This window comes from Brachycentrus maculatus, unplaced genomic scaffold, assembly GCF_059751285.1.
Source record: "Brachycentrus maculatus isolate JH-2025_06_01 unplaced genomic scaffold, ASM5975128v1 h1tg000334l, whole genome shotgun sequence".
NCBI lineage: Eukaryota > Metazoa > Arthropoda > Insecta > Trichoptera > Brachycentridae > Brachycentrus > Brachycentrus maculatus.
Window position 1 is genome coordinate 188719 of NW_028281083.1, and position 26350 is coordinate 215068.

The 26350-nt window shown below is 31.1% G+C and overlaps 3 protein-coding genes across 3 annotated transcripts in view; 2 read left to right on the forward strand and 1 right to left on the reverse strand.

Annotated features, from left to right (window-relative positions):
• Nucleotides 1-6748, forward strand: part of Tdc2 (Tyrosine decarboxylase 2) — a 28906-nt gene extending 22158 nt beyond the window's left edge. Inside the window, exons 8-12 of the mRNA XM_088268826.1 lie at nucleotides 652-841; nucleotides 963-1027; nucleotides 2448-2632; nucleotides 4431-4520; nucleotides 6365-6748. Coding sequence (XP_088124952.1) covers nucleotides 652-841; nucleotides 963-1027; nucleotides 2448-2632; nucleotides 4431-4520; nucleotides 6365-6518 — 684 coding nt within the window. The 3' untranslated portion in view covers nucleotides 6519-6748. The remainder of the gene's footprint in view (nucleotides 1-651; nucleotides 842-962; nucleotides 1028-2447; nucleotides 2633-4430; nucleotides 4521-6364) is intronic.
• A 10282-nt stretch (nucleotides 6749-17030) lies between these two features.
• LOC148304078 (aromatic-L-amino-acid decarboxylase-like) lies at nucleotides 17031-21127 on the forward strand. Its single transcript, XM_088268842.1, has 3 exons — nucleotides 17031-17695; nucleotides 18421-19477; nucleotides 20724-21127. Exons 1-3 carry the CDS (start codon nucleotides 17381-17383, stop codon nucleotides 21002-21004), a joined length of 1653 nt encoding a protein of 550 aa, XP_088124968.1. The 5' UTR covers nucleotides 17031-17380; the 3' UTR covers nucleotides 21005-21127.
• On the reverse strand, nucleotides 21018-26221 carry LOC148304079 (methylosome protein WDR77-like). The gene is made up of 6 exons (XM_088268843.1): nucleotides 25915-26221; nucleotides 25604-25773; nucleotides 25047-25241; nucleotides 23587-23755; nucleotides 22917-23094; nucleotides 21018-21856 (listed from the first exon to the last, which is right to left on the reverse strand). Exons 1-6 carry the CDS (start codon nucleotides 26015-26017, stop codon nucleotides 21655-21657), a joined length of 1017 nt encoding a protein of 338 aa, XP_088124969.1. The 5' UTR covers nucleotides 26018-26221; the 3' UTR covers nucleotides 21018-21654.
• Between the last annotated feature and the right edge of the window lie 129 nt (nucleotides 26222-26350).

Sequence of the window (26350 nt, forward strand, 5' to 3'; positions counted from 1 at the left end):
TTTTTGTGTCACTTCACGCTAAACCACTAACCAATGATTCTTCTTCTTATTATTTTTTGACATCGCATCAAAGATGAAGAAGAACATGGAAGTCTGGACATTTACGGGGCTGACGACCGTCATAGGCTGGTTTAAGTTACCACTTTACACACGTGTAACATTCACCAATTCTACCCACTATTGACAACGACACTACTCAAATAACTCCTATAATTGGAGATAATCCAGATGTGTGAACAAGTATTTGGACACACTCAAAATGTTGTAAATTCTTCTTATTAGTGTGCTACTTCACGTTAAACGATTAAATATTGATTCTTATTGTGCCACTCCACGCTGAAGATTGACAATTATCATACCAATTGTTACTTTGTCTGCAGCCGCTCAAAAAAGCGCTATACAATGGAATCACTCTCTCAAAAATTTAAGTCACCTTTCCATCATGTATTATCGATCAAGATAACACTGCGTTTATATGACTGTTTGAAACATTGAATAACACTAAAGGAGATGTACGGGAATACTTAAGGATACATTATTCTAATACTCTTCACTGAAGACAACTGCACCCCTAGGCTGCAGCGTACAAAAAAACATATTGCTACATCAAGGTTGTCTTTTTTAGCAGTAAATATTTATTTTCTATTTTAGCTGGGATTAGTGTGCTTTCGGTTGATGGGGTATGACGGGCAATGTTTGGAAGAAGTGAATAGCATAAATAAGAAATTGATAACCAGCATCAATGAATCCGGCAAGATCCACATGGTTCCTGCTTCAGTGAAAGAAAAATTCATACTCAGATTTTGTGTGACTGCCCCAAAAGCAAATAAGGAAGATATTGGTACGTATAATAATACATACAGTAATAAAATAAATAATTAATTTCAAATTGAAATATTAAAATTGGAAATATTTTTTTGTTACAATAAATATAACCTCATTTATATCAAAATTATTTTTAGATTACGCCTGGGAAGTGATTTGCGATTTCGCAAATGAATTATCTGAAGTGTGCGACAAGAATGCTGTAAATATATTTTTATTAATACATTTTTTCAAAAAAAATCAAACATAGTATTGCATATTATGAGAAATAATATTCTGGAGAAATGGTGGAAAATATGTGTATAGTGTATGTATCCAATGGTACATATGAAAATGTGCCGTGTTGTAGTCCAGTGGTTAGTGTCGCGGACTCTTGAGTAAGAATTTCTGGGTTCGAGCCCACTCTACCACAATTTGATACCTATTTTTAACAATGAGCCGCTTACGCTCACAGAAATAGTATGAAATTGAAGATAAATTCAAATCATTTTAATATTTATAGGGACATACATGTATGTATGCAATTTTTGCTCTAACGTATCTGTAGTATAAATATAGAAGCGATAGACTCATGCGTTTTAATCATTAATAGTATGTAGATAATAGTAACAATATAGATTGGCGTTGTTTACTCAGTTTAATTATCAAATTGACATCCGACCTTTCAGCTTCAAGATAAAGACATAAATATATGTATATATATTTTAAAATACGATTCTTGGATCTTGGATCATTTAATTTAGGTGAAGATTCTTACACCAAGACAGGTTGTGAGTTACACATGACTCACGTAGGTCTTGATACAGAGGGAGGTCACAATAGATTTAATATGGTCGCAGTGGCACAAGGGATGCAAGATCCGTTGATCTCTTATAAAAAAAATAATAAAAAAAATTTAAAACCATAACAATATAAATTGGCGTTGTTTACTCAATTTAATAATCAATTTGACATCCGACCTTTTAGCTTTGTGTAAATAATGAAAACACAAATATTTCTCTTTTTTTAATATTTAATAAAATAAAATAACGCTTTCCGAAATCAACAAAAAATTTATTTAGTTCGATTTATCAAGAATTATTTTGTCTTTTCTTTTGAATATTTTATTCAATATGAAATCAAATACTTATCTTAAAAAGGAGAACCTTCAATTTGTCTTGTTCATTTTTCAGTTTTTAATATAGATTTTTGACATTTTTCTGTAAATTATAAAAACACAAATATTTATCTTTTACTTTTTTTAATTGAATTTAACTTGAAACTTCAAAATAAAGACAAATATCGTAGTCATACAGGAGAAAGTGACCAAGTGCATTTTCTACAAAAACGTGATCGTTGACTATTTGATATCTTACTAGCTTATATTGCCCTGAAAAAATCCCAAAGGATTTTAAACATGGATGTATAATATATTGACTAGGTAAAAATGACTAACTGCATTGATGTTTATTTTCTTGCCAAGCAAAAGTGACTTAAATGTCCCTCCTGAAATTTTTACGTTTTGTTAGTTGGTCACTTTCGCCTGTACGACGATATGTATATTCATTTGAAAAAATATGTTTCTTGGATTTTTGAATTAAGGTTTTTATATATTATTAAAATGTGTTAAATAATGAACTCAGGAGCTGGGCAATGTGAGTAGCGCCTTGGAGAAGAAGCGCAAAGAGACCCTCGCTTACAAGAGGTCCTTCTTCGTGCGGATGGTCAGCGACCCCAAGATATACAATCCCGTCATCACCAAGTCCTCCAGCACGCAGAAACTCTCCCCAGAGAGCCGAGAGAGAAGGGTTTCGCAAACCCCACCCGCGTAAGTACAATATATTTCAAATTCGTTAATTTTTCCCACTTCATTCCTATTTTCAACCACAGTGCGCCTGGCAACACTTTGTAAATATCACAAGTACCTAAACTAGATGTGTGTATCATAAGTAAACTAGATGACAGGCACCTTGGCGTAGTTAAGGAACGCTCGACTGCGAATCTGGCGTCGTGGGTTCGATTCCAGCCAAGTGCAAAATAAATTCAGGAAAAAAATATTTTCAATTGGTCTGGGTGTTTGTGATGTATTTTTTTACATTTACCTTTTTTTTACATTTACCCTTATTATCCTACCTGCAGACAAGCCTCTAATAAAGGCTTTGCGGGTTTTTATTATTTTTTTAATTGACAATATTTTTTTAATATATATTTTGTTAACTCCTTACCCTTCAATAACTATTTTCTTTTCAAAACCGTTTATTTATTTCGAAGAAAAACTTTTTTTAATACGAAAAGGTATTTTAAGAAAGAAATAAACAATTACGTCAATTGTCAAATATAAACTTACTAACTAACCATCACGCCGCTTCTCCGCAGGGGTAGGCAGAGAGAATAGAACGCCACACCACTCTGTCTTTGCAAACATTCTTCGCCTCTTCCACGTTCATGCATCTCCTCATACGTACCTGCCGATCGTTACGACTCCTAACCTGACCACTTTCAAGTATTTGGCATACCTGATCGTGCCATGTTTTTCTCGGTCTTCCTCTGCTCTTTTTTCCGCTTACATTCGCCTCATAAATTTGTTTTACCGTTCTTTTCTCACTCATTCGTTCTACATGTCCAAACCATCTCAACACACCTTTCTTAATTTTATCGATAATGCTTATCTCAGCTTTGCATTCCTTTCTTATTTCACTATTCGCACATCTATCGTACATCGTTTTGTCGCACATTCTTCTGAGAGATCGCATTTCGACTGCATTCAGTTTACTTTCATCCTTCTTTTGCCAACTTCATGTTTCATACATTATATACATTAGAGTTGGAACCAGGACTCCGTTGTGCACTGCCAGTTTAGCTATTGTCAAATATGACCTCTGTCTACCTGGGCTTAGAGAAAAAAGAGAAGACATTATGTTGCGATTTTACGTGTGTCGGATCTTAAAAGCAACTGATTTATGTTGTGTATATTTTCATAATTTCTTTGTTATAATACTTTTTATGTTTGAATCGTTTCAAATGAATTAACAATGTTTTTTTAATATTATGGTGTATTAATCTAACAAAAAAATTCTGGATATAAAAAAATATTGTTACATAAAGCCTAACTTTATTTTTATAGTAGAAATTAAGTAAAACAAATATTTGCGCATTTCTAAAATAAAATGCCGTTTATGGTTATTAATAATCGAATGGTAAAAAATAATGTACCATGACGCTTTGTTAATCTCAGTTGTAGAATCAAGTCAAAAAGGTTTAAATATAATTGCGATGAAAAAAATATTGCAAGATAATTTCACCAACATTTTAAGTGATGTAAATAATATCAATAATTTCAGTAAGTTATATCAAACGAATCTGTTTTCATTTTCGTCATTATTAAGCTATATATTTTCATTATTATAGCATTTAATAATGCTATAATTTTCAATGGTCTGAACGTATATTATATAATACTATAATTTTCAATAGTCTGAATTTTTAGCTTCTTATTGTCATTTCAGAATGTGCTCGACATTCGGCAAATACCATAGTGTTGGCTTTTTTACGCCTCTAGCTCCATTAATTATTTCATTTTAGCTTTTATCAACATGTGTTTTATTACGAATGTGTATTTTTTCCAGAAACAATTCTTGGATATCGTGGCCCTTGGCATTTTTCTTCCAAAGCAGCGATAATGAGAATGGCAGCTCTCCCAATGACTTAGCCATCAGGTATTACAACATAATACATATAAGTATTATTTGTCTAAAATGATAGCTACTTTATCTTATTTTTATTTTATTTTATTGAATTTTGTTTCATGAGATGTAAAACATATTAAACCTTGTTTTATTTGACATCAGAATTTAAAATCAATTGTCAAATTGCATCATTACCTTAAAATCTTATCCTTTGTTAGTATCATAAACCTTAAGCCGCAGTTTATAAAAAAATCTTCCTATTTCTTAAAATTTTAGTGACACGTGTTTCGATGCATTCCGAAACATTATCAGACATACAGTATTTTATAATAATGCTGAATGTATCGAAATACGTGTCAATTTTTTTCAAAAATAATAGTACTTACCAAGTAAAATATAAATTTAAAATAGAAAGATACAATATTGACATGAAATTAACTCCCAATTCAATTAATATTTTTTTTTAACAAAATCATTAGAACTCACAATATTTTTTTTTTATTTGAATGTGCTGAGGCGCTGAACTCGACTCCTGAAGATACATTAGACGTAGATTAAAAATATTTTCATGTGAAAATAATATGAAAATCTGGCTAGTAGTATGTGACCAAAAAATTATCACTTACTGTCCAGACTTCAGACTTAATGAAAGAATTGAAATAAGCCGGCCAATTCCAGGTCGTAAGCCCTGTGAATGCTCAAACTTACATATTCCCTTAGTTTAAAATGGAGCATCGTCTTTGTTAAAATATCTAATATATCTGTCATTGAAACTATCTAAAACCCGTTATTACAATAATCCATTGTTTATATGGCTATTTTCGTAAAATGCAATGAGGTATAGTGATTGAACTCACCCATCTTCATATTTACCAAGAAAGTTTCTTTGAGCAAAACTAATGTAATTAACCAAACTTAATCAATTCGTTTTGGCGTAGGAAAAAATCATTATGTTGAAGAAATAACTTTTTCTGTTTATCGAAAACATCGCGAGTTTGTTTTCGATCTTTTTTTCATAGCTTTGTTTTCGATCGAAAATAAAATCTAGTAAAAGTCACCTTTCATGTTATAGCATTATTCGAGTATGTACTTTCAGATTGTCTCATTTTCTTTTTTTGATTGACGCGCTTGGCAAGGCCGTGGGTTGAATTGCTATTAGTTTTTTTTTAGTATTTCAGTCTGGGTAGAGCATTTTTTATTTGTTTTTAAAAACAACATCTGGTTTTGCTTCGCTAAATAATATTTCAGGATTATGCCAAAAATTAATAAAATGCAAATTCAACGAAACTGTATAATCGTTGAAAAGTTAATAAATAATGAGATTTTAGGCACAAACTTTCTGATTTTCCATTTTATACAGTAGCGAGCACTGAAATGTTTCGGGACTGAATATCAATTTTTTTATAAAAAATGAAAAAATTGTGATTTCTTGATAGATCTTCAGTTCAAATTATTTGACAACACTGTTCAAAGATGATATATCAAAAAAAGTGCGTATTTAGAGAACATTTAAAAAATATATTTTTGTAGTTAATTTGTAGATTTAAGATTTATTCGCACAAAATTCAAAAATGCTCATATAATTTAAAAAGCCAGATGTTTATTCAAATAAAAATGCTCATATAATTTAAGAAGCCACATGTTTATTTCAAATAAAATTACATAGGTTCATAACGCGACAATTTTTATTGTTAAAAACTGAAATTTTCATTCTGGAAACATTCTAGTGCTCGCTACTGTAACTTAAAATTTTACCACAAAGTAACTGCCGAATCAAGAAATGAAAATATAAATATCTTCTAAGAGGACAAACCTAAATTTGGACACACTTAAAATGTAGTTTTTAAGGCAGCTGATATTGAAACTGTTTTAAGATTCCGTCACCTGGACACGATGGTCAGGCTGAAGAGTCCCGGCCAGGTGAGGCGGGGGAGCTCTCCTTCCCCGGACAGCGATGCCTCGCGCTCTCCCCGCCGCCTCTCCCCGATCCAGCACGCCAAGAAGAACTCCATCAACTCCAATAAATAACTCAATACTCCAATAAACTAATAAACTCAGCTGAGCCCCGTGGCTCGCAATGACCATTCATTGCGAGCACATTTCTTCTTTCGCCATGTTTGCCGATTCAAAATTTCTAGCATTTATGTAATAGCCCGTCTAAATCTTAGGAATAAACATGTTCAATTTAAAGTAGTATTAGAAAAATCTATATAATCTTCTTTTAAATGGTAATATAATATATTCAAATAATAAGCAAAATGTAGATGTTTGTATGTTTATATGTATATATATGTATATAAATATAAATATATATATATATATATATATATATATATATATATATATATATATATATATATATATATATATATATATATATATATATATATATATATATATATATATATATATATATATATATATATATATATATATATATATATATATATATATATATATATATATATATATATATATATATATATATATATATATATATATATATATATATATATATATATATATATATATATATATATATATATATATATATTTATGTATATATATATTTATATATATATATATATATATATATATATATATATATATATATATATATATGTATATATATATATATATATATATATATATATATATATATATATATATATACATATATATGTATATATATATATATATATATATATATATATATATATATATATATATATATATATATATATATATATATATATATATATTGAATTAACCACTCTTTGAATAAATAATTAAATTATGTGTTTTATTGATTGATACATATGATAAAATATCGATAAATATTGTTCATATATCCTTGAAAATATCCTTGTCCATAAAATAAATATAAATAAAAAATATAAAAATAAATATCCTTGTCCTTGGAAAATAAGATGAAAAAATAACAGGATAATCAATGATCCATGTTACATATAAATTTTGTGAAAATAATCCTGTTCAAAATTATTAAAATACATTTTGAACATTTTTTAATCATCCAAAAAATATCATGCTCAGTTCTTTTTTATTTGTTTTATTTTATCGATTAATATGTAAGTAAAAATCACATGCGGTGTTTGATTATTCCGGGTGATTGTCCATTTTTATTTACAAATACTAAAAAAATATGTAGTTACCTCAGTGCATATATTCCTTCTATCCAATTAAATATAATAATAATCATAAAATACATTTATTACTTGTATGTAGAAATTTCTAAATAATACGAGAATGTTGGGAGCTAAAGGAAAATTATCCACTTACATTGAATGTATTAAAAGCCAATATAAATTTAATATCATAAATTTTATTCCGAAAGAAGAAATACATTTTAAAACGATCTCTAAATAACAGAGTTAACATTAAAACGAATTTCAAAACAATATCGACATTTCGTCGTAAATATTTCAACCAACCCTCTTCGCTGGAAAATTATATTTTTGCTACCAACACCTCATATCGCTCACTCCTTTCAAGAACGTCATAAATCAAAAATCGACAATTTTCAGTTGTGCATGTTTTCGGAATGCCCAGAAAATGTACTATATCCCAGCAAAAGCGGCATATTTTTAACTTAATATTTACCCGTAACAGGGCACAAAATGTTGTTTTTGCATTTTGAAGAAAAAGTATTATTTAATTAATTTTTTAAATAAACTAAATATTTTTCAAGTGGAGAAAAAACCTTCAGGTTTTACCTTAAAAGATCTGTTGCACAGTAAAAAGTTTAATGAGTGGCTTGATATTTATTTTCAATACATTGCGTTATATTTTTAAACTTTAAAAACGTTCTCCTGAAAAATCAAGTTTTTTTTTATTTATGACGTTCTTGAAAGGAGTAAGCGATATGTATTATTGTATTTATAGAACGTCAAATTATATTATTTATACGTAAATTATATATATATTTATTTATATATATATATATATATATATATATATATATATATATATATATATATATATATATATATATATATATATATGTATATATATATATATATATATATATATATATATATATATATATATATATATATATATATATATATATATATATATATATATATATTTAACATAGTATAAAAAGTCAACATACTCTCTCCTAGCCATATAAGCAGAAAACCTAATTATCAGGCACATCAAAAAATTTTAAATACATAAATACTAATTGTGTTATAGGTACGTAGGTGTGTACATAAATAATTTTCTGATTATTTTAATTATAATCTTAAAAATACTTATTTAGATATTAGACTTGTTATTATTATATGCCTTTATGTGTTTATTAAATGTGAATAAAATCATAGAAACGTAATCGCAGAAAGTGTATTATTTTAAAATTAAATTATTGTTATTCCTTGCACATGCCAACAGTGCTTTTTTTAATTGGACAATATTTGTATTTTATTGCTATTTATAATCTTTTACAATGACTTCAGGTCATGTCCTTGTTATGTCCGATAGTGAACTGGTAGATAAATAGTGTCATTATTTTTATTTTTCTGGGTTGGGATGCCATATTGCAGATAATGCTTTAACTATTCGATGCAGATAAGTTTAGTACACAACGTAGATAATGAGTTAATTTATATATGAAATATTGATTGTTTTTAAAAAGTACCTAAGTCAAGAGCATTGCCTCTTGACTTACTTTAATTTTTCTTTTTAAAAACTTTCATACCAAAACAATTTTCAACAGAGAAACTCATCATTATAATACACGAAGACATAATAAAATACATGTGGGGCCGATAAACTCAACTTAGTATGGAGTAAGGTCCTTTTTTATTGGATAACCAACAGAATATTTAACAAAAATAACAAAATATAATAAAAAAATTAAAATAACATTCCAATTAGAGGTTTTCGCTTAAGTAATCTAAAAATAAAAATAAACTCTCATGTACATAAAATTATAACCACATAAATAAACTTACATTACATGTTTTTATCAAATAATAGAACTTTTTTTTTATCAACTTGTCAAATAGACATCAACTATATTTAAACGTATTAAAAGAAACATGATTGATGTCTATTTCATTAAGTATTACATTGCACATATCGCAGGCTCGATTTAAAAATGAATTTTGGTAGGACTTCGTGTGCATTTTAGGGATTTTAAATAAATTTTTGTTTCTGGTCTGTGCTCCCGGGACTCTTAAATTGATGAGTGTTCCTTACAATATATTGCCTATACCCAAATTAACCAGCTGCCTGGTATATATAAATTAAACCCAGTTAGGGATCCAAAATGAATGAACTGAAAAAAATACTTTATGGAAAGATATAAGTGTTAGTGATTAGTTATATTTTCTTTTTTTTTATCGTTTAAACATGCTTCTTACCTTGTGTTTTTTTATACGCCTAACTAGTGTACCTTTTATTGCTTTATTACCCTGTGTTTTATGTATTTTTTTGTTTGTTACTTTCTCAAATATTTTTCATTATTGTCAACCTTAATCCCATGTCCCAAAATGAGTAATGGAAATTACTCATCGGGAATATTGAATATGTGACTTATGTATGTAACATGTTTAAATAAATAAAATTTTAAACCTTGTTGTCTAGCCATATTACAAAAAAGGTAAGAATTCGCTTTTACCGCTTGCATATGTTGCGTTTTAATATGTTGACTTTAAATTTTTAAAAATAAAACACTTGTACAAGACCACTTTTGAGATCAATAATGTAAACAAGACTAGTTTCAAGAACAACATATATTCTCATCAATAAGTGAAAATACAAAGTATGTGAGTTTGTATTTTTACCTGTTAATATGGATGAACGTTTATAATTCCCGAAACTGGTCATGTTTACATTATTAATTTCAAAAGTGGTCTTATACGAGTGTTTTATTTTATATTCAAATCATCATATTATTCTACCAAGTTAATGAGAAATGAACGAATAATATAACAATTCGTAATACCAGATTTTTTTGAAAGAAATAACCAGCAAAGTGTCTACTTAAGATGCTTGTCTGCGATACATTACCTTTAGCAATCTGATATTTGTAGTAAGATTGAGTTTTTTTCCTACTATTTTATGTAGATAAATACACATACCTCGACTGTAAATATTTGTACTGTATATTGAAGGATGGTGAGTAATCTTTGACACAGTCGATTGTTTACTCTACATATAATTATTTATTTTAAATAGACGAGTCTTTATTAATTGAACTATGTTGACGTACACTGCCTAAAGCACGGTAAGATCAAATACTAGGTATATATTTGTTGCGCTCTACTAACAAGTATAAAAAAATTGCATTGATATTTATGTTTTAGCAAAATTTTGTCATTTTGAAAGAAAAATTCATAGTCAATATCACTGATGTTTGTTGATTCCGTTCCAATCAATGCTTGTTTGTATCTTTTGCATTGCTATAACAAATACTGTACTCATATATGCTCTTACTGCGCTTTAAGTTCTGGGCAGGAATGTTATATATGAATTTTTATTTTTATTTATTTGTATCAATCAAAACTATTTTATGTTATAAAAGTAGTAGGTATATTTAAATGAATGAAAAACATTAAATCAATAAATAATTCAGTTTATTACATAAAATTGTATAAAAAATATATTATGGCTACCAAAATGAACCATGTGTCCGACCTTTATGTATGTATATAATATATACTATATATATATATATATATATATATATATATATATATATATATATATATATATATATATATATATATATATATATATATATATATATATATATATATATATATATATATATATATATATATATGTATATATTTATATATATATAAATATATATATTTATATATATATATATATATATATATATGTATATATATATATATATATATATATATATATATATATATATATATATATATATATATATATATATATATATATATATATATATATATATATTTAAATGCTTTTACGTGGTACAAAACAATTATTTTTGTTTTTTTATTTGTATAACACACATTTAGATAATTTCTTGATGAATTTATGACCGTAAGTTACTGTGGATTCTATATTCGGTTTGTTTTTGAGAAAAATTTTATGGAAAATATAATATATAAATTATCTAAAATAATATTACTCTGACTTTTGATGAATAAAACTATTATTCGATGATAAATAACCGTTACCATCAACTACCCCTTCGAAGTCGCTGTGATCGACATCTTCTGTAGTCGCCTCTTCTCGGACAGTCCTGTAGTTGCCACCGTGAAGAGAACTTCTCGAAGAATCGTCGAATGAATTTAAGTCGTCCAATTCAGCGGCTTCTTGATACCTTTTCCTCTTATTACTTGGGTATTTCTTGTAGTTTCCTCCATGCTTCGGACCCCTGTTCATCGTGAAATCTGCTCTGAAGACTTCCACTTCCGACGTTATCGGAAATTGATCGTCTTTACCGGCATCTGATAAATCCGACACTTTTGATGATATTTGCATGGGAGAATGGAACGCAATGTTTCTATCCTTTTTGAGATGATTATTAGTATATTTGTTTTCTGTATTTTCGTACTTAATTGGGAGTTTCAGTAATTTTTCTGAAAACCTTATCGGTTGTTCTGACGTTTCTTGAAATACTTCTATCAGGTCATCGTTATTTTTAGAATTTATATTAGATGGTTCGTTGGAATTTTCGGACACTAATGCTTCATCTATTCCAACAAATTTGCTATTTGTGTCGTTTGTGTACGCATTTTTGGAAAAATCTTTTCCGTCTCGATTAATTTCGAATGAATTTTCAAGACCGGACCAATTATTTTTTCCTAAATATTTGTCGTTATGTTTTCTCCATCCATTTGCCTTTTTATCTGAACTGCTGTATTCTTTATAATTCCCGCCATGTTTTGGACCATCGTTCATTTTAAAATCACTTCTAAAAACCTCTACGTCAGAATAAGTAGGGATTTGATCATTTTTCTTTTCGTCGCTCATATTGACTTTTTTCCAAATATCAGGACCGTAATTGTACTCCAGTGCTTTTTTTAAGTGATCACCTATAACTTGCGGACTTTTGAAATTTTTAGGGATTTCCGTCTTAATTTTACTGAAATTGAATGGATCACCTTCGTATTTTTTCTCAACAGTAGCAGACATATGGAAAGAATTTACTTTTCCTTTGGCGGATTCGTTTGGAGCATATGTTGTATTTCTGGAACCAGATTTTTCAGAACCTGCTTCGTCTAAATCTTCATCGTTTGATTCATGATTCCCGTTTTTAACGCTAAAACTTTCTTGATTATCAAATTTCTCGTCATTTCCTACGTCAAGTAACCACTTCTTCCCTTTGGAAATATCTTGCCCGTTTGTCGATCTACCGCCATCTTCGTACGATTCACCGCCACCATCTCTATACTGTCCTCCCCCTTTATTGTTACCCTTGACATATCCTCCGTGTCCCTCGTGATGTGAAGCGTGCTTCAAGTGTCCCGAATGATCGTAAGCACCATCTTCGTACCCTTCTTCCGTATAGACAATCTGCGCTTTGGTCGTCTTGATAGCTTCTCTCAGTCTCGGTGCATTTATTACGTCATCGTAGGTTACAGCATCTTCGTACGCAGCTTCACGCGGTAAGTGCTTCATGGTTTCGACATGGCGAACTTGCGCATACATTTTAATGGGAACAAAATCTTCAGGATTGTCACCGTCTGAATTTGTTTCGTCGCTATTAGAGTATTCTGGAGTGTCCGATAGAACTTTTACATTTGGATGATGTTCGTCAGTGAATGCATTGAAATTTTGGTTAAAATTTGCCTTTTGACCATCGAATTCTGTTTTTTGACGGTCGAATATGTCGTGACCCTCGGGTTCTCGGATTGAATCACTCTCTTCTCTCTCGTCGTCATTTGGCTTTTGGGCTGGATATTCAATTTTACCATCATTAAACCTATTTCCTTGTTCTTGTTTCAATGTGGAAATGTGATGCTTTAAAGGCTCATAAGCACCAGGGTGAATTTTTATATTTTCGTAATTTGGTCGCGGATATACTAAACGTTGTTTTACATTATCGTGTATATTTGAAAATTGCTGACTGGGTTTATTGTGGTTATAATAGGATGGTTTATTGTGAGGAACATAGTGTTCATACTCGGGTTTATAATTTTCATTTTGTTGGTTTTGATATATACCTTCGTTTTGTTGCGAGTTTTCATCGGAATCACCTTTATCATCTTCGTGTACAAATTTCGGAGGTGGTTCTTCTTTCTTCTTTAGCCTAATCTCATTATCTCTAACGTCGCCTATTATTGTATGCAAAATAGGATCTTCTTTATATTTGTTTATGAAGGGCGTAGCAGCAACAAATGGCCGGAATGTCGACTGCGGTTTGTGGTTTATTGGCGTTTTATATAGATAGGCTTGATTGGCGGCGCTTTTCAGAGGAGGCGCCGCATTGGCGACATACCTTTCCGCCCCTACAGCTGTCGGTCGAATATAAGTATTCGCATGTGTACCGGCTATTCTGGGGACAACATATTTCTGGTTCGCGACATGCGACTGCATATAATTTGGCGCATAGTGTTGCTTGGGGTTGACGTAGCTAGGCTTCAAGTTATTCCTGGGAGGAGGATGTATTGTCACTTTTTTTGTAGGGCCATAATACGGATTGGCATACTGGTAGGGGTACACTTTTTTTGTAGGAAAACCTAACGTATAAGGGGCAACATAATGTTTGTTGGGGGATACTCCTGCCACAAATGGGTTAGCAAACGCGACATGTTGATTTTGACGAGTACCGGCAGCCACGTACGTCGGATCACTGAATGCAAATGAAAATCCACTAAACTCTCGATCGAAATCGCGAAGTCCTTGAGCGGCTGCAGGGTGGCTGTAGGACCCCCATGGCCTAAACCACTCGTTCTCGTTAGCCGAGCTCGATGTGACGATCGATCCTATGAATAGCACTTTTAAAATCCTTTCACACATTTTGAATTATTCACTGTTCACATGCTACTTATTATAGAATTTACCGGAATTGTAATTTCACTGTTGTCTATATGCAAAACAGGCCACTTCCACTTTAAGTTCACTCATGTTCTTTTATTAGCTTCAAATTCTTCTCTTACTTTTCTGAAAATTTTCACTAAATAACCGCGACCATCACACAGACGACAACCATGCGCGACTGAACCGAGACCAGACAAAAGAGAATGTTTATATTGAGTTTAAGAAAACGATTCGATTGAATTTACCTCCGTTGATTTGTCACAATGGTTGCGACATTATACTTCAATTTGGTACGATATTTATTAGAGTGATTTCTTATTTGCATTTTATGAAATTGCGTTATACGTGTGGAGACCGATATAATATCATTTTACCAACCAATGTGTCCCAAATGAAACCGAGTGACGTAATCATACATTACTAGTAACTTTTCCACTACACCTGCATATATCAAATGTACTTTCCTTACCGTTTTTCACGTACGTAAATATTATTGTAATTAATTTTGTACTGGGAATAATCGTAAACACAGTTTTCCATATTATTTTTTATTATGTTAACTGAAAGAATTAAATATACACAACAAAGTTAATATGTGACTATTGAGAAAAAGATAAGAGATCCATGCACAACCTTTTTTTATTGTCGTTGTGTTAAGACGACGCCGACGCCTTTAGTTGTAAATTCATTATTATACGTTATTTGTGGTCTTTATGGATTATTTTATTTATATGATTATTATATTCATGTAGTTATATAATTTCGACTATTATTATAGTAGAAATAATATTACTACATAAATATATACGTAGATATTATAATTATACAAATAAAATATTTCGTGAAGACCACACTAGGTAATTTATGTATGCGTAAATATTATATATTGTGTGGTTTAAATATATTTTTTTTATTTGATATAGTTACAAGAGTTTTTTTATAATTTAATTAATTTTCTTGACATTTCTAGTTTACTATCTTAAAACTTATAACACTGTTCTCTCCAATAAAGAGACTAAGAGCTCTTGTGCTTGGAGAGGGACTTCCATTTATTAATTATTGTTTATGTTTGTGGGTGATATATTTTTTTGTGTTTTTTTTTTCTTCGATTAACATGTAAATAAATCATTTAATTTATTTTTTAGCATTTGTATGTCTTTTTTTAATATCTGTAGGAAGGTTATTAAAGTATGTTTATTATTATATATTCGCAATTATATTTCTTTAATTTATCAATATTTAAAATTGAACTTTTATAATACTCGATTTTCATTTTTGTAATTTATTCACAAAAACAAGCCATCATTTTCTCACACTCTACTTTCAGATTACACAGAATTAACATTACCGTCGGATTATTTGGAAACAATGAAATTTCGTATCCGTTTACATAATACAGCTTAAAAAGTAAATTAATCATCACGCAGCCACCGATCGGTTCAGCGATCTCATGAAAGAAGTTTCATTCAGCCATCCATAAATGTTGTTAATCTCTACACAGCGACACGCAAACAGAAACGGACATCCGTATATTCCTAAAATTACTTAATTTTCTTCTCACCCTTATACGCACCCAATGTCCTCACAGGGTTTTCCCATGCCAAGGGCACATTTTACAAAACATTTATTTTTTATTTCAGCATTTACTTTGGGGTAAGACATGGTTAAATTGTAAATAGAGACACTTGTTTATTACCACTTGAGTATTATATTTAATTTTAAATTACTGGTTTCGGAAGCTACAGGTGCTTTCATCTACGGGTTTAAATATAAACTGAAACTAGTGGTTAAAAAATAACTATAGTAAACTGGTAATAAACAAGTCGCTCACTCCTTTCAAGAACGTCATAAATCAAAAATCTACAATTTTCAGTTGTACATGTTTTCGGAATGCCCAGAAAATGTACTATATCCTAGCAAAAGCGGCATATTTTTAACTTATATTTACCCGCTACAGTGCAGAAAGTGTAGCTTTTGCATTTTGAAGAAAAGGTATTGTTTAATTGTTTTTTCAAATATACTAAATATTTTTCAAATGAAGAAAAAACCTTCAGCTTTTACCTAAAAAGATCTGTTGCACAGTAAAAAGTTCAAAAGTGGCTTCATATTTATTTTTCATACATTGTATTATAATCTTTAACATTAAAAACGCTCTCCTGAAAAATCAAGTATTTTGATTTATGGCGTTCTTGAAAGGAGTGAGCGAAGTGTCTTTATTTACAATTTACAAAACTTATTTAAGAAATCATATGAAAAGTAAATTGTTTATGACATGATCGATGACGCGATCTGTTTCAGATCTATTCACCTCCATTATCTATTTATGAATAGCTCTTTTATTATTTTATTTTATTTATTTATTTATTTCACAACACATTACAAACATAAGTCATATATTTTACATTCCCGGTGAGTTAATTTCCATTTTTCATTTTGGGACATAGGATAATAATAGAATAATCAATGTTCATTTGACTAAAAGAGGTACGTCTTTTTTTTGTTTTTGTGTTTTGATCTTGTGGTTTCGCGCCTTTCCATAAGTGTGTTAATTGTGATTTGTGTGATTTGATCTGAGTGGAAATAGTATAATCTCATTCGAAATAGTGATATTTACCAAGTAAAACTTAAATTAAAAATTGCACTCTACATCCTAGGTAACATATTCAGCCAGGCTGGCTAACTACTAACTACCTACCTAGAAATTACGGCGGTAGACAAAACACTCGTTGTAAAACTTACAAAATGTTATTATTTAAATTCTTTGCTTTCCGGATTTCCAATTTTGATCATTTAAAAAAACAAGAGTGTAGCTGTAAGTTTTTACACCGCGTATAAATTTCTCAAGTAATCGTATTATTTTCAAAACATTTTTAAAACGAGAATAAAAAATAATGGATGTAGAATCGTTTAGGAAAAATGCCAAACGAACCGTCGACTATATTTGCGAATTTCACAAATCGATTCCGAGTCGGAAAGTGTACCCTAGCGTGAGACCAGGTTACCTGAAGTCCTTGCTGCCGAGCACTGCTCCTGAGAAACCGGAGGACTGGAACGAGATCCTGAAGGATACGGATGAACACATCCTGCCCGGGATAACGCATTGGCAACACCCTCAATTCTTCGCGTACTTCGCGGCTGGCGCGAGTTTCGCGTCGCTCATGGGAGAAATGGTCGCCAGCTCATTAGGAGTAGTCCCATTTTCTTGGGTGAGTTTTCTGCATATACTTTATCGATCAGCTTTTGTTTACAATTTGGACTGCGATTGATATTTTAATTAAGATTACGATGTTGTTAATTGAGATATTTGGGGAGCTGTCAAAAGCTTGCATAATTTTTGGCGTAGCCTATTGAAACCACCACAAAAAAAATTGTTTGAAAGCGATGCGATCAGACTATACGCAGGTGCGAACTTGTGGCGTCCCAAATAAAGTTTTTAAATAAATACCCTTCTTACGGAATAATTGACATTTGACTAAATGTACTAATCGACAACGTCGTAGCCTTATTTCCAAGGTCATAGATTCTACGGGTAATAGAAACTCCAGAAAATTGTTCTCAACTAACAATCACTAACAACGTGGAATTCTCTTAAGAATGCATCAACACACGTTGTCACAGAAATAGTGGTATTTACCAAGTTATATTTAAATTAAAAATGGATAGATTTTACCACAAAGTGACTGACTGCTACAGCCTAAGGATACTTTCAGGATATGAGAATAGTTCCAAGTAGGTGAAGAAGAATAATGTTTCCGGAGATGGTATAGAAAATATTGCTGTAACTTTATTACCTATCCCACTAGTACCGATGAGCAAAACTAGTTCTAGTAAAAAATATCCCGACTATCCAGTAACAGAGGACTTGCATAAATTAGTAAGCTCTCAGCTATACAAACGACCTTTTATTATCGTTCAGTGTGTTTCCTTTCAGACCGCAAGCCCGGCATGTAGCGAGCTAGAAGTGATCATGATGGATTGGCTCGCGGAAGCCTTGGATCTACCAAAACACTTCTTGAGCACCAGCAAAGGCGGTGGAGTTATTCAAACCTCAGCCAGCGAAGCCATTTACAACTGCATTATAGCGGCTCGGACAGCCGGCATTGAAAAAGTTAGAAATGGAGATTACGATTCTCACGAAAGTATCTTTTTGCCAAAGCTAATAGCTTACTGCTCCGAGGAATCACATTCTTGCGTTGAAAAGGGAATTAAACTCGCTCTGCTGAGAGTGAAAATACTTCCGACGGATGAAAATTTCCAACTGAGAGGGGAAACAGTCGAAAACGCTTTTAAAGAAGACATCGCTAAAGGACTTACGCCGATATTTGTTAATTCAATATTTGGATCCACTTCGGGTACATCTATGGATAGATTCGATGAAATTGGACCAATATGCAAAAAATATGGTGTGTGGTACCATATTGATGGCGCGTATGCCGGATTTGCGCTCATCTGTCCGGAGTTGAGAAAATATGTAAACGGCATTGAATATGCCGATTCATTTTCTGCAAACGCGGGAAAATGGTTCCTCATTCATGTCGACTGCACTTGCTTATGGGTCAAAAACAGGGAAAATTATTGCTCGAGTTTTATAATCGATCCGCTATATTTGGATGCCGGCAAAACCAATCTAACGTACGATTTAAGGCATTGGGGAATTCCTCTAACTCGCAGATTTCGCTCTCTCAAAATTTGGTACATGTTGAGATCATACGGCCTTGAAAAAATCCGAAACTATCAAAGGAATCATATAAAACTTGCAAAATATATGGAAGAACTGATGATACAAGACGGGGGCTTTGAAATTTGCAACGAAGTCAATTTTGGTCTAGTTTGCTTCCGTTTGCGTGACACGTCAGATGAAGTAAACCAGCAATTGCTAACGCGTCTAAATGAAACAAAAGACATCCACATGATTCCTACGGAACTGAAAGGGAAATATGTCATCAGATTCGCTATCGCCGCGGAAAATGCAAATAGAGATGATATCGGTAAGAGATCATTTTCTTTTTACTATTTGCGAAAAATCTTTTTTTAACCCTTTGACTGATGAGTTGTAATGAAGATTTTATTTGGAAAAAAAACAGGTTTTTTTATTTCTGATAATGAAATAACGCCAATAATGCGCGAAAGGCATTAAATAATAATATTTTTTCAGTTTTTATAATTTTTAATTGAATGTTTTAACTAGAGAATTTTAAACTACTTTTAAAACTGATCTTAGATACACAAAGGTTTTCCGTCTAATATTTTTAGAACATAACTCTACTATACTACTACCACCGTTACTACGATAAAATCAATTTGAGCTATTTCTTCGCCAGGGTGCCCACACCAGGTATGGTCAAATCAGCAAAGGCCCATTTTTTTGCCCGTATGTGGGCAAAAGGTTAAATTGTAACACAGAAAGGTGTAAAATGTAACAAAGATGCACAAAATATCACCTTAATTTGAGTCCTGTTTTGCCTGCTAGATTCACCCTAGTATCTTACCTCGATCTGGCCTTACTTTACAAGACAGTAAACATTATAATTTAACCACCAAAATAAATTTAACGATTGTACAAATACTCTTTGTTGTGTATCATATGTGTGTAGGAAAACAATAGTGTACATTATTAAAATGGATAAATAAAGTTTGATGGTTAAACTATAATAAGGCTCACTTTACAGGGAAGTGTAATTTGTACCAATGTGCGACCCTCTCAGGGCGCAATAGGAAAGTCTCTTTTTGAAAGAGGAAGTGTTTTAACACTTCTTGTTAAAACACATTTTAAAAAAATAAAGAAATAAATTTTAAAAATTACACTATTTTCTTGTCAGTAATCAGATTCAGTAATATTCCACGCCAGATTAAAAAAATACATCCCAATATTTTTTAATTCTTGGAACATAATAAATCCAACTACATTATTTCATTGTTGGATAATTTATCCAAAATAAAACAAGGTTTGTTGGATTGAATTGTACATTGAAACACCGTGTTTGATAATGTCCTAAGACAAAACGCGTCACGTATTAACATATACATAAATAAATGTACAATTCAATCCAACAAACCTTGTTTTATTTTGGATTTATTACCCAACAATTCAATATGGAATTCTACCAACTGTCTGCAGTTAAAATAAATACATTACTTCAGTAACCTCAAAATTGAACTCTTTTTTTAGTCATTTATTTATTCTATATTGTTATTCAGACTATTAAAATGAATGTAATAATTGTTTATTCCTAGATACGGCATTTGGAATGATTAAAAAGCATGCAAAACTGGCAAAGAAAGGGCCGTGTCCCTGCAGGATGCCGTCAGTCAAATTATCCAAACAGGAAATTGAGGAGGAGGAGGAGAGGTTGGAAGAGAGGCGTCGTATGTCATTCTTATTAGAAGTCACCCCAGAAATCTTCACCAAACTCAAGGAGCAATCAAAACTAAAGGATATGGTTACGTTTGTGGTAAAACCAAAGGAAGAAAATCGAGATGAATCCAACAGGTTGTCAACCCAGATTAATAAATAAATAACTCAACATCAAAATAATAAAAAGATTTGGTGAAATACATTTCACCAATAGATTATCTTACTATGTATTGTACTTTGCCACCACCTGTATTTCACATATTATACAAATTATACAAAACAATTTTTTTTTAAAACATTTATTTTTTAATGCAAAAGTAATTGTACAAAATAAATCATTGTGTTTTTACTTTTCATTGTGTTGTGACAAATTTTTGAAAATGTGTTTTTTTTTTATAAAAATATATTTTGACTATTTTTTTATTCTGTCAGTTTCACAACAAAAATTAAACACAATTGAAACTGATATTAAACTTATAACAAAACATTGCAATAATGTGTATTAAAAATATATTATAAAAGCCTTTTTAAGTTTTGAAGAGGTGAGAATGTGTACGGATGATTCAACACGATATTAACACAAACATAACACAAGATTAGGAAATTTGCCAACTATATTATTCACAATTCATTTTCATTTTACAAGAGTGTAATGATATATCAATTATGTTGATAAATAATGGTGGCATTGAACCGGCAAATATTATTATTGAATGTTATGCAAATATCATTGGAACGGCAAACTCTTGTTTCAATTACGATGAAAACGATTGTAATGGAATGAATCACTGTTATTCATCTCTGGGGAACTCAACTTAACTCGGTAACACAATGTTCCAGAGCCAGGTCCCATCCGCAAGAGTACAATAAACTTTTGTCAGTTTTGTCCCAAGCTAAGCCCCTAACATAATCTGTATGTTTGGAATCTTGATAAACTAATTTGAGATCGCCACTTGCAGACTTGTAAACGCACACTTTATTAGAGTCTCCACCGACAGCCATCAAATTTGAGCTGAAAAAAAATGTTAGTAAAATTACAATCTTAAAACAGCACATAAATAATACCTATAAAAATCACATTTTTTTTAAAAATATAAACTGATGCATAGGGTGATGTTTCGAAAGGAATTCATATTTTCTTGTTGGCAAAGTAACAAAAGCAGTGGTTCAGAAAGTTCTCTAAGAAAAATCGTTGGAGAGACTTGAATTTAGAAATACATTTATACTTATGGGAAAATTCAAATTATAGTTCTTTGAAAAACTGAGCCTTTACTGTTACTTTATGTATCCAGACCATCTTGAACTTTGTTAATTTAATCATAATTACAATTATATAATAATCTTACATTTTCATTCTTCCATAGTTTTCTATTTGCACATTTATCATCGTTTAGCCCCACCCACATTCATTTCAGAGATTACATTTTTATAAATAATTAATGCGTAAAACAGCACATTACATATTATTAACGCACTAAGGACAGGAAGGTATTTCTACCTGTTCGGTCAATTGATGCTTAAGGACGGAAAGGGTATATTTACCTTCTGCGCCGGCCTCATTTCAAAATAAAAAAAAAGATTCATTTCATGCTTTTATATGAATATTATATACCAATCTCTTTGTTTATGTACACAATTATCAAATCCCATAGCCAGCAGTTCGCAGGCATAAAAAACACCCGTCCTTAGTGTGTTCATGCCTCAGAACACAATTAATATATATAGGAAGACCAGCATCACAACCCGTCATCTGAAGTTCAATATCCACAATGAAATGAGCTCAACAAGCTTATCTCCGGCGCTACCATCGCCCAGGGAGGCGTCCTGCCCAACATCTTGGCCATGCTGCAGCCCAAGAAGACCGAGAAGAAGGCGCAATAATACGGCGACTCCACTTACCCCCTTCAAATTCAGCGGATTGACGACGTTTTACTTTGATATATGTATATATTTTTTATCATCATCATTTCCACATCATAATCCATTCTGTATAAGCGCCCTTGAGGTAGTATTTTACGAAAATGGCGCTATATAAATGATCCAAAATTATTATTATTATAAGCAATACTTACTCTGAAGAAAACTCCAATTTATCAATTGGGTAGTTACTTCTGGCCGTACAAATATTGGAATCGGCAACTGCGCTACGACTATCGTGAGTAATGATATCCCCATTATCGTATCCTATTGCAAATATATGATCTGATAACCAGCACACACATCGAGCCGCGCAAGCAGGTCCAGTGTAAACTGAAATCAAAATAAATAATCTATGTTATTTAGCATTAAATCGCTCAGAGAAGAAAATTTAAAATTAGTGTGTCCAAATACTTGTTTACAAATCTGGATTATCTCCAATTAGGAGTTATTTTTTACATTTTTTTTTGACATTTGAACTCACGCAAACTGTGTTACAGGTTTGATCAATATATCTAGAGAAGTTTTAAAAATTTGATTACATAGGGTGGTTGTCAATCAAGGGTACAATTGATGAATATTACATGTGTGTAAAGTGATTACTTGAACCAGCCTATGATGGCTGTAAGCCCAGTAAATGCCCAGACTTTCGTATTCTTATTCATCTATGTTGAGATGTCAAAAAATAATGTAATTTACATAAAAGTTATCAAAATATATATATGGGTTACCTACTTCAATTAATCATGTAGAATTAAAATTGTACAATAAAAATTGATATAACTTGCCATTAAAAAGTGATAACATGAATATAAATAAAATTACCATTTGGTTCCTTATCATTGAGTCTTCTGTCCCACTGTGCAACGGATCCATCCAAACAGGCGGATAAGAAGATACTTTGTGACGCTGGTTGCCAAGCGACATCACTTATAATGTATGTGTGTGCGGGACTATATGACAGCGTTGGAATCATATTTGATATATCCCAGACCTTAGAAAAAACGAGCATAATTTATTTTAATAAATTCTCCAAAAACCATAGAAAATTATTTATTTAAAATTTCCCATGATTTTTTGGTTGGAATAAAAATCATTCCCGGCAGTTGAACATTTTAAGACAAATAAGCAAATACTTTACAAAGAGTACGGTATTGTTATCAGTTTACTTTGTCGTACAGACGTTAATGCAACTTATTTTTACTGCTAACAAAATTTACCTATAACAACTTGAAATTGTATAAAGATTGCTTCTGCTAAATACTACACTTACCAATAATTTGCAAGGGAAAAAGTCAATAATACAAAGTCAATACAAAGTCAACATAAATTACATACAATAATAGTACTGGTAATTATTCTTAATACCTCGATACTCAAGTGATTCAAAAATTTACCCTACTATGCCATAGATCATAATTAATAATGTTTACAAATGAGACAATTTAACCCACAGCAGGGTGGATACAGTCCCCAATATATACCCTGTAGACAAGATCATTAAGACCCCTTTAACTTGCTGCCTCCTCGTTTATTTTGCTTACATACATATTTCTCTAATTTTATTTTGCCTTTTATCTCGTTTTTAAACATCTTGGTCTGGTATATAAACCCTTTGACTGATGACTTTGAATGCATTTTATTGAGATAAAGGGCAGGGTATTTATTTCAAATGTATGATAAAAAACATATGTTCAAAACATACAAAATAATACCGACATTGGGTGAGTTTGCTACAGTCCATACACATAGAGCTCATAAAATAATACGGTAAAATCAGTTTGAGCTTTTTCTTCGCCTGTACCAGTTATGGGCAAATCTGCAAAGGCCCATTTTTGTGCCCGTATGTGGTACAGGCAAAGGATTAATTACATTCGGGTCACTGATACTGAGACCTACCCTACAGGCTTGTTAATTTGGAGACACCACCATATCAAAGATACAAAAATGATTTTGAACATACAAATACTCAAATGCACAATAAAAGTTGGATCCATTATTTACCGCTCTATAAATAATTTTTTGGATAGTACTACCTTCCCCCCCTCTCACTTTTACTTGGAAATTGTTTTATTTGAACATGAATCGGAATTTTAGTATCTCAACACAATATTATTTTATTTAAAACACTTCTCCTATGTTAAAGCCTCTATGAACAGGCCAAGTAGTTGCAAGAATCAAATATCAGTTAGAAGCGCAACTGTCGCGTGACAATGACTTTTTATGCTAATGGAAATATCAAAAATAAAATAGTGTCCCAATTAAAAAAGCAAAGGGGTTCTTACTTTGATACAGTTATCAGCGCCACCAGTGAGAGCTATATCTGGGCCATAAATGAGATCCAATGCCAGAATAGCTTCATCATGGTCTGAACGTTTGGAAGTGTTAGACCATGTGTGCTGTCCGCTTCCACTTAAATCACTCCAGTCGAGGCCTTTTTCCCAAATACCGAGAACACCTTTATCGTCACTAATTATCATCTAAAAAAAATCCAGAATATTTTATTTTAAAGAAGAATTTTACTTATTCTTAAATGTTTTTCGCAGATACTTTGTGGCACATTTTATAAGCTTTATGAAATAAAACAAGAACCTTCTCATCATCAGGGTTAAACATGTACCTGACAAGGGTCTTGTCGAAACCGGTTGGAGAAAAAATGTACCTATGAAAAAAGTGGTTAAAAACAAAGTTGTTTTATTTTATAAAGAATTTTACGCTGGTCAAATGTAAATCAATTCAATTCACTTTATTGTCACTAATTATCATCTTTAAAAAAAACTGAAAATTTTATTTAAAAGAAGAATTTTACCCTGATCAAATTTAAAACAATTTAATTAATTACCTTAGAAGAATCCGTTAAGAAACATCCGTCAGTAACTGAGTTTTCGATGGGAATATTGAGGACGTTCGCTTTATCACTCGAAACCATATCCTTTGGAGAAAGGGAAAAATCTGCCATCCCTTCCCAGCTTCTGCCATTTAGATCTGATGCACCAATTACGGTGGAGCCATCTAAAACAAAAGAATACGTCTGTTAAATGCTTAAAAAAGATACGTATGAAATAAAATAGTTATTTTTTTTATCTCGTCACTATTAAAATAATTGTAAATTAAAAAAGAAAACCAAATAGGTTTTTTTTTTAAAAAACAAACCTGTATGTATATCAATAAAACTAAACATTTTATGCAAGCTTGCGCCCTGGTGCGCTTTATACAAGTCGGCATTTAAGTTTGGAGGATGCAGATCAAAAGACATCTCGGCGAAAATAAATAAAAGTATTTATATTAATATGGCCGAAAGTTTCATTTACAAAATAATGATTAAAAGTTTATTAAAATCGAGAACGCAAAACGAAAAAAAACCCGCGAGACGACCCGCGGCACTACAGAGCAAAAATTAAAATGAAATATCTTCTCTGTTTTCTAACCACGCGATATTTGACAGTTGGAACTGAATGTTGCCAACAATAAAGAAACAAAAAACACAAATAATAAATTTAATATTTGTGTATAGTCCCTTTTAGAAAATTAATTAGTATGAACATAGCAATAAGTAGCAGAAATGTAACATAAGAATATTAAAAACTTT

What these genes read in the sequence shown, in the direction of transcription:
- LOC148304078 (XM_088268842.1), top strand. Translation starts at nt 17,381, where the DNA reads ATGGATGTAGAATCGTTTAGGAAAAATGCCAAACGAACCGTCGACTAT. An exon ending in GAGTAGTCCCATTTTCTTGG is followed by an intron (nt 17,696 to 18,420) that starts GTGAGTTTTCTG and finishes GTTTCCTTTCAG; the next exon opens with ACCGCAAGCCCGGCATGTAG. An exon ending in TGCAAATAGAGATGATATCG is followed by an intron (nt 19,478 to 20,723) that starts GTAAGAGATCAT and finishes GTTTATTCCTAG; the next exon opens with ATACGGCATTTGGAATGATT.
- LOC148304079 (XM_088268843.1), bottom strand. Translation starts at nt 26,017, where the DNA reads ATGTCTTTTGATCTGCATCCTCCAAACTTAAATGCCGACTTGTATAAA. An exon ending in TTTTATTGATATACATACAG is followed by an intron (nt 25,774 to 25,914) that starts GTTTGTTTTTTA and finishes CTTTTGTTTTAG; the next exon opens with ATGGCTCCACCGTAATTGGT. An exon ending in TCTTAACGGATTCTTCTAAG is followed by an intron (nt 25,242 to 25,603) that starts GTAATTAATTAA and finishes GATTTTTTTTAG; the next exon opens with ATGATAATTAGTGACGATAA.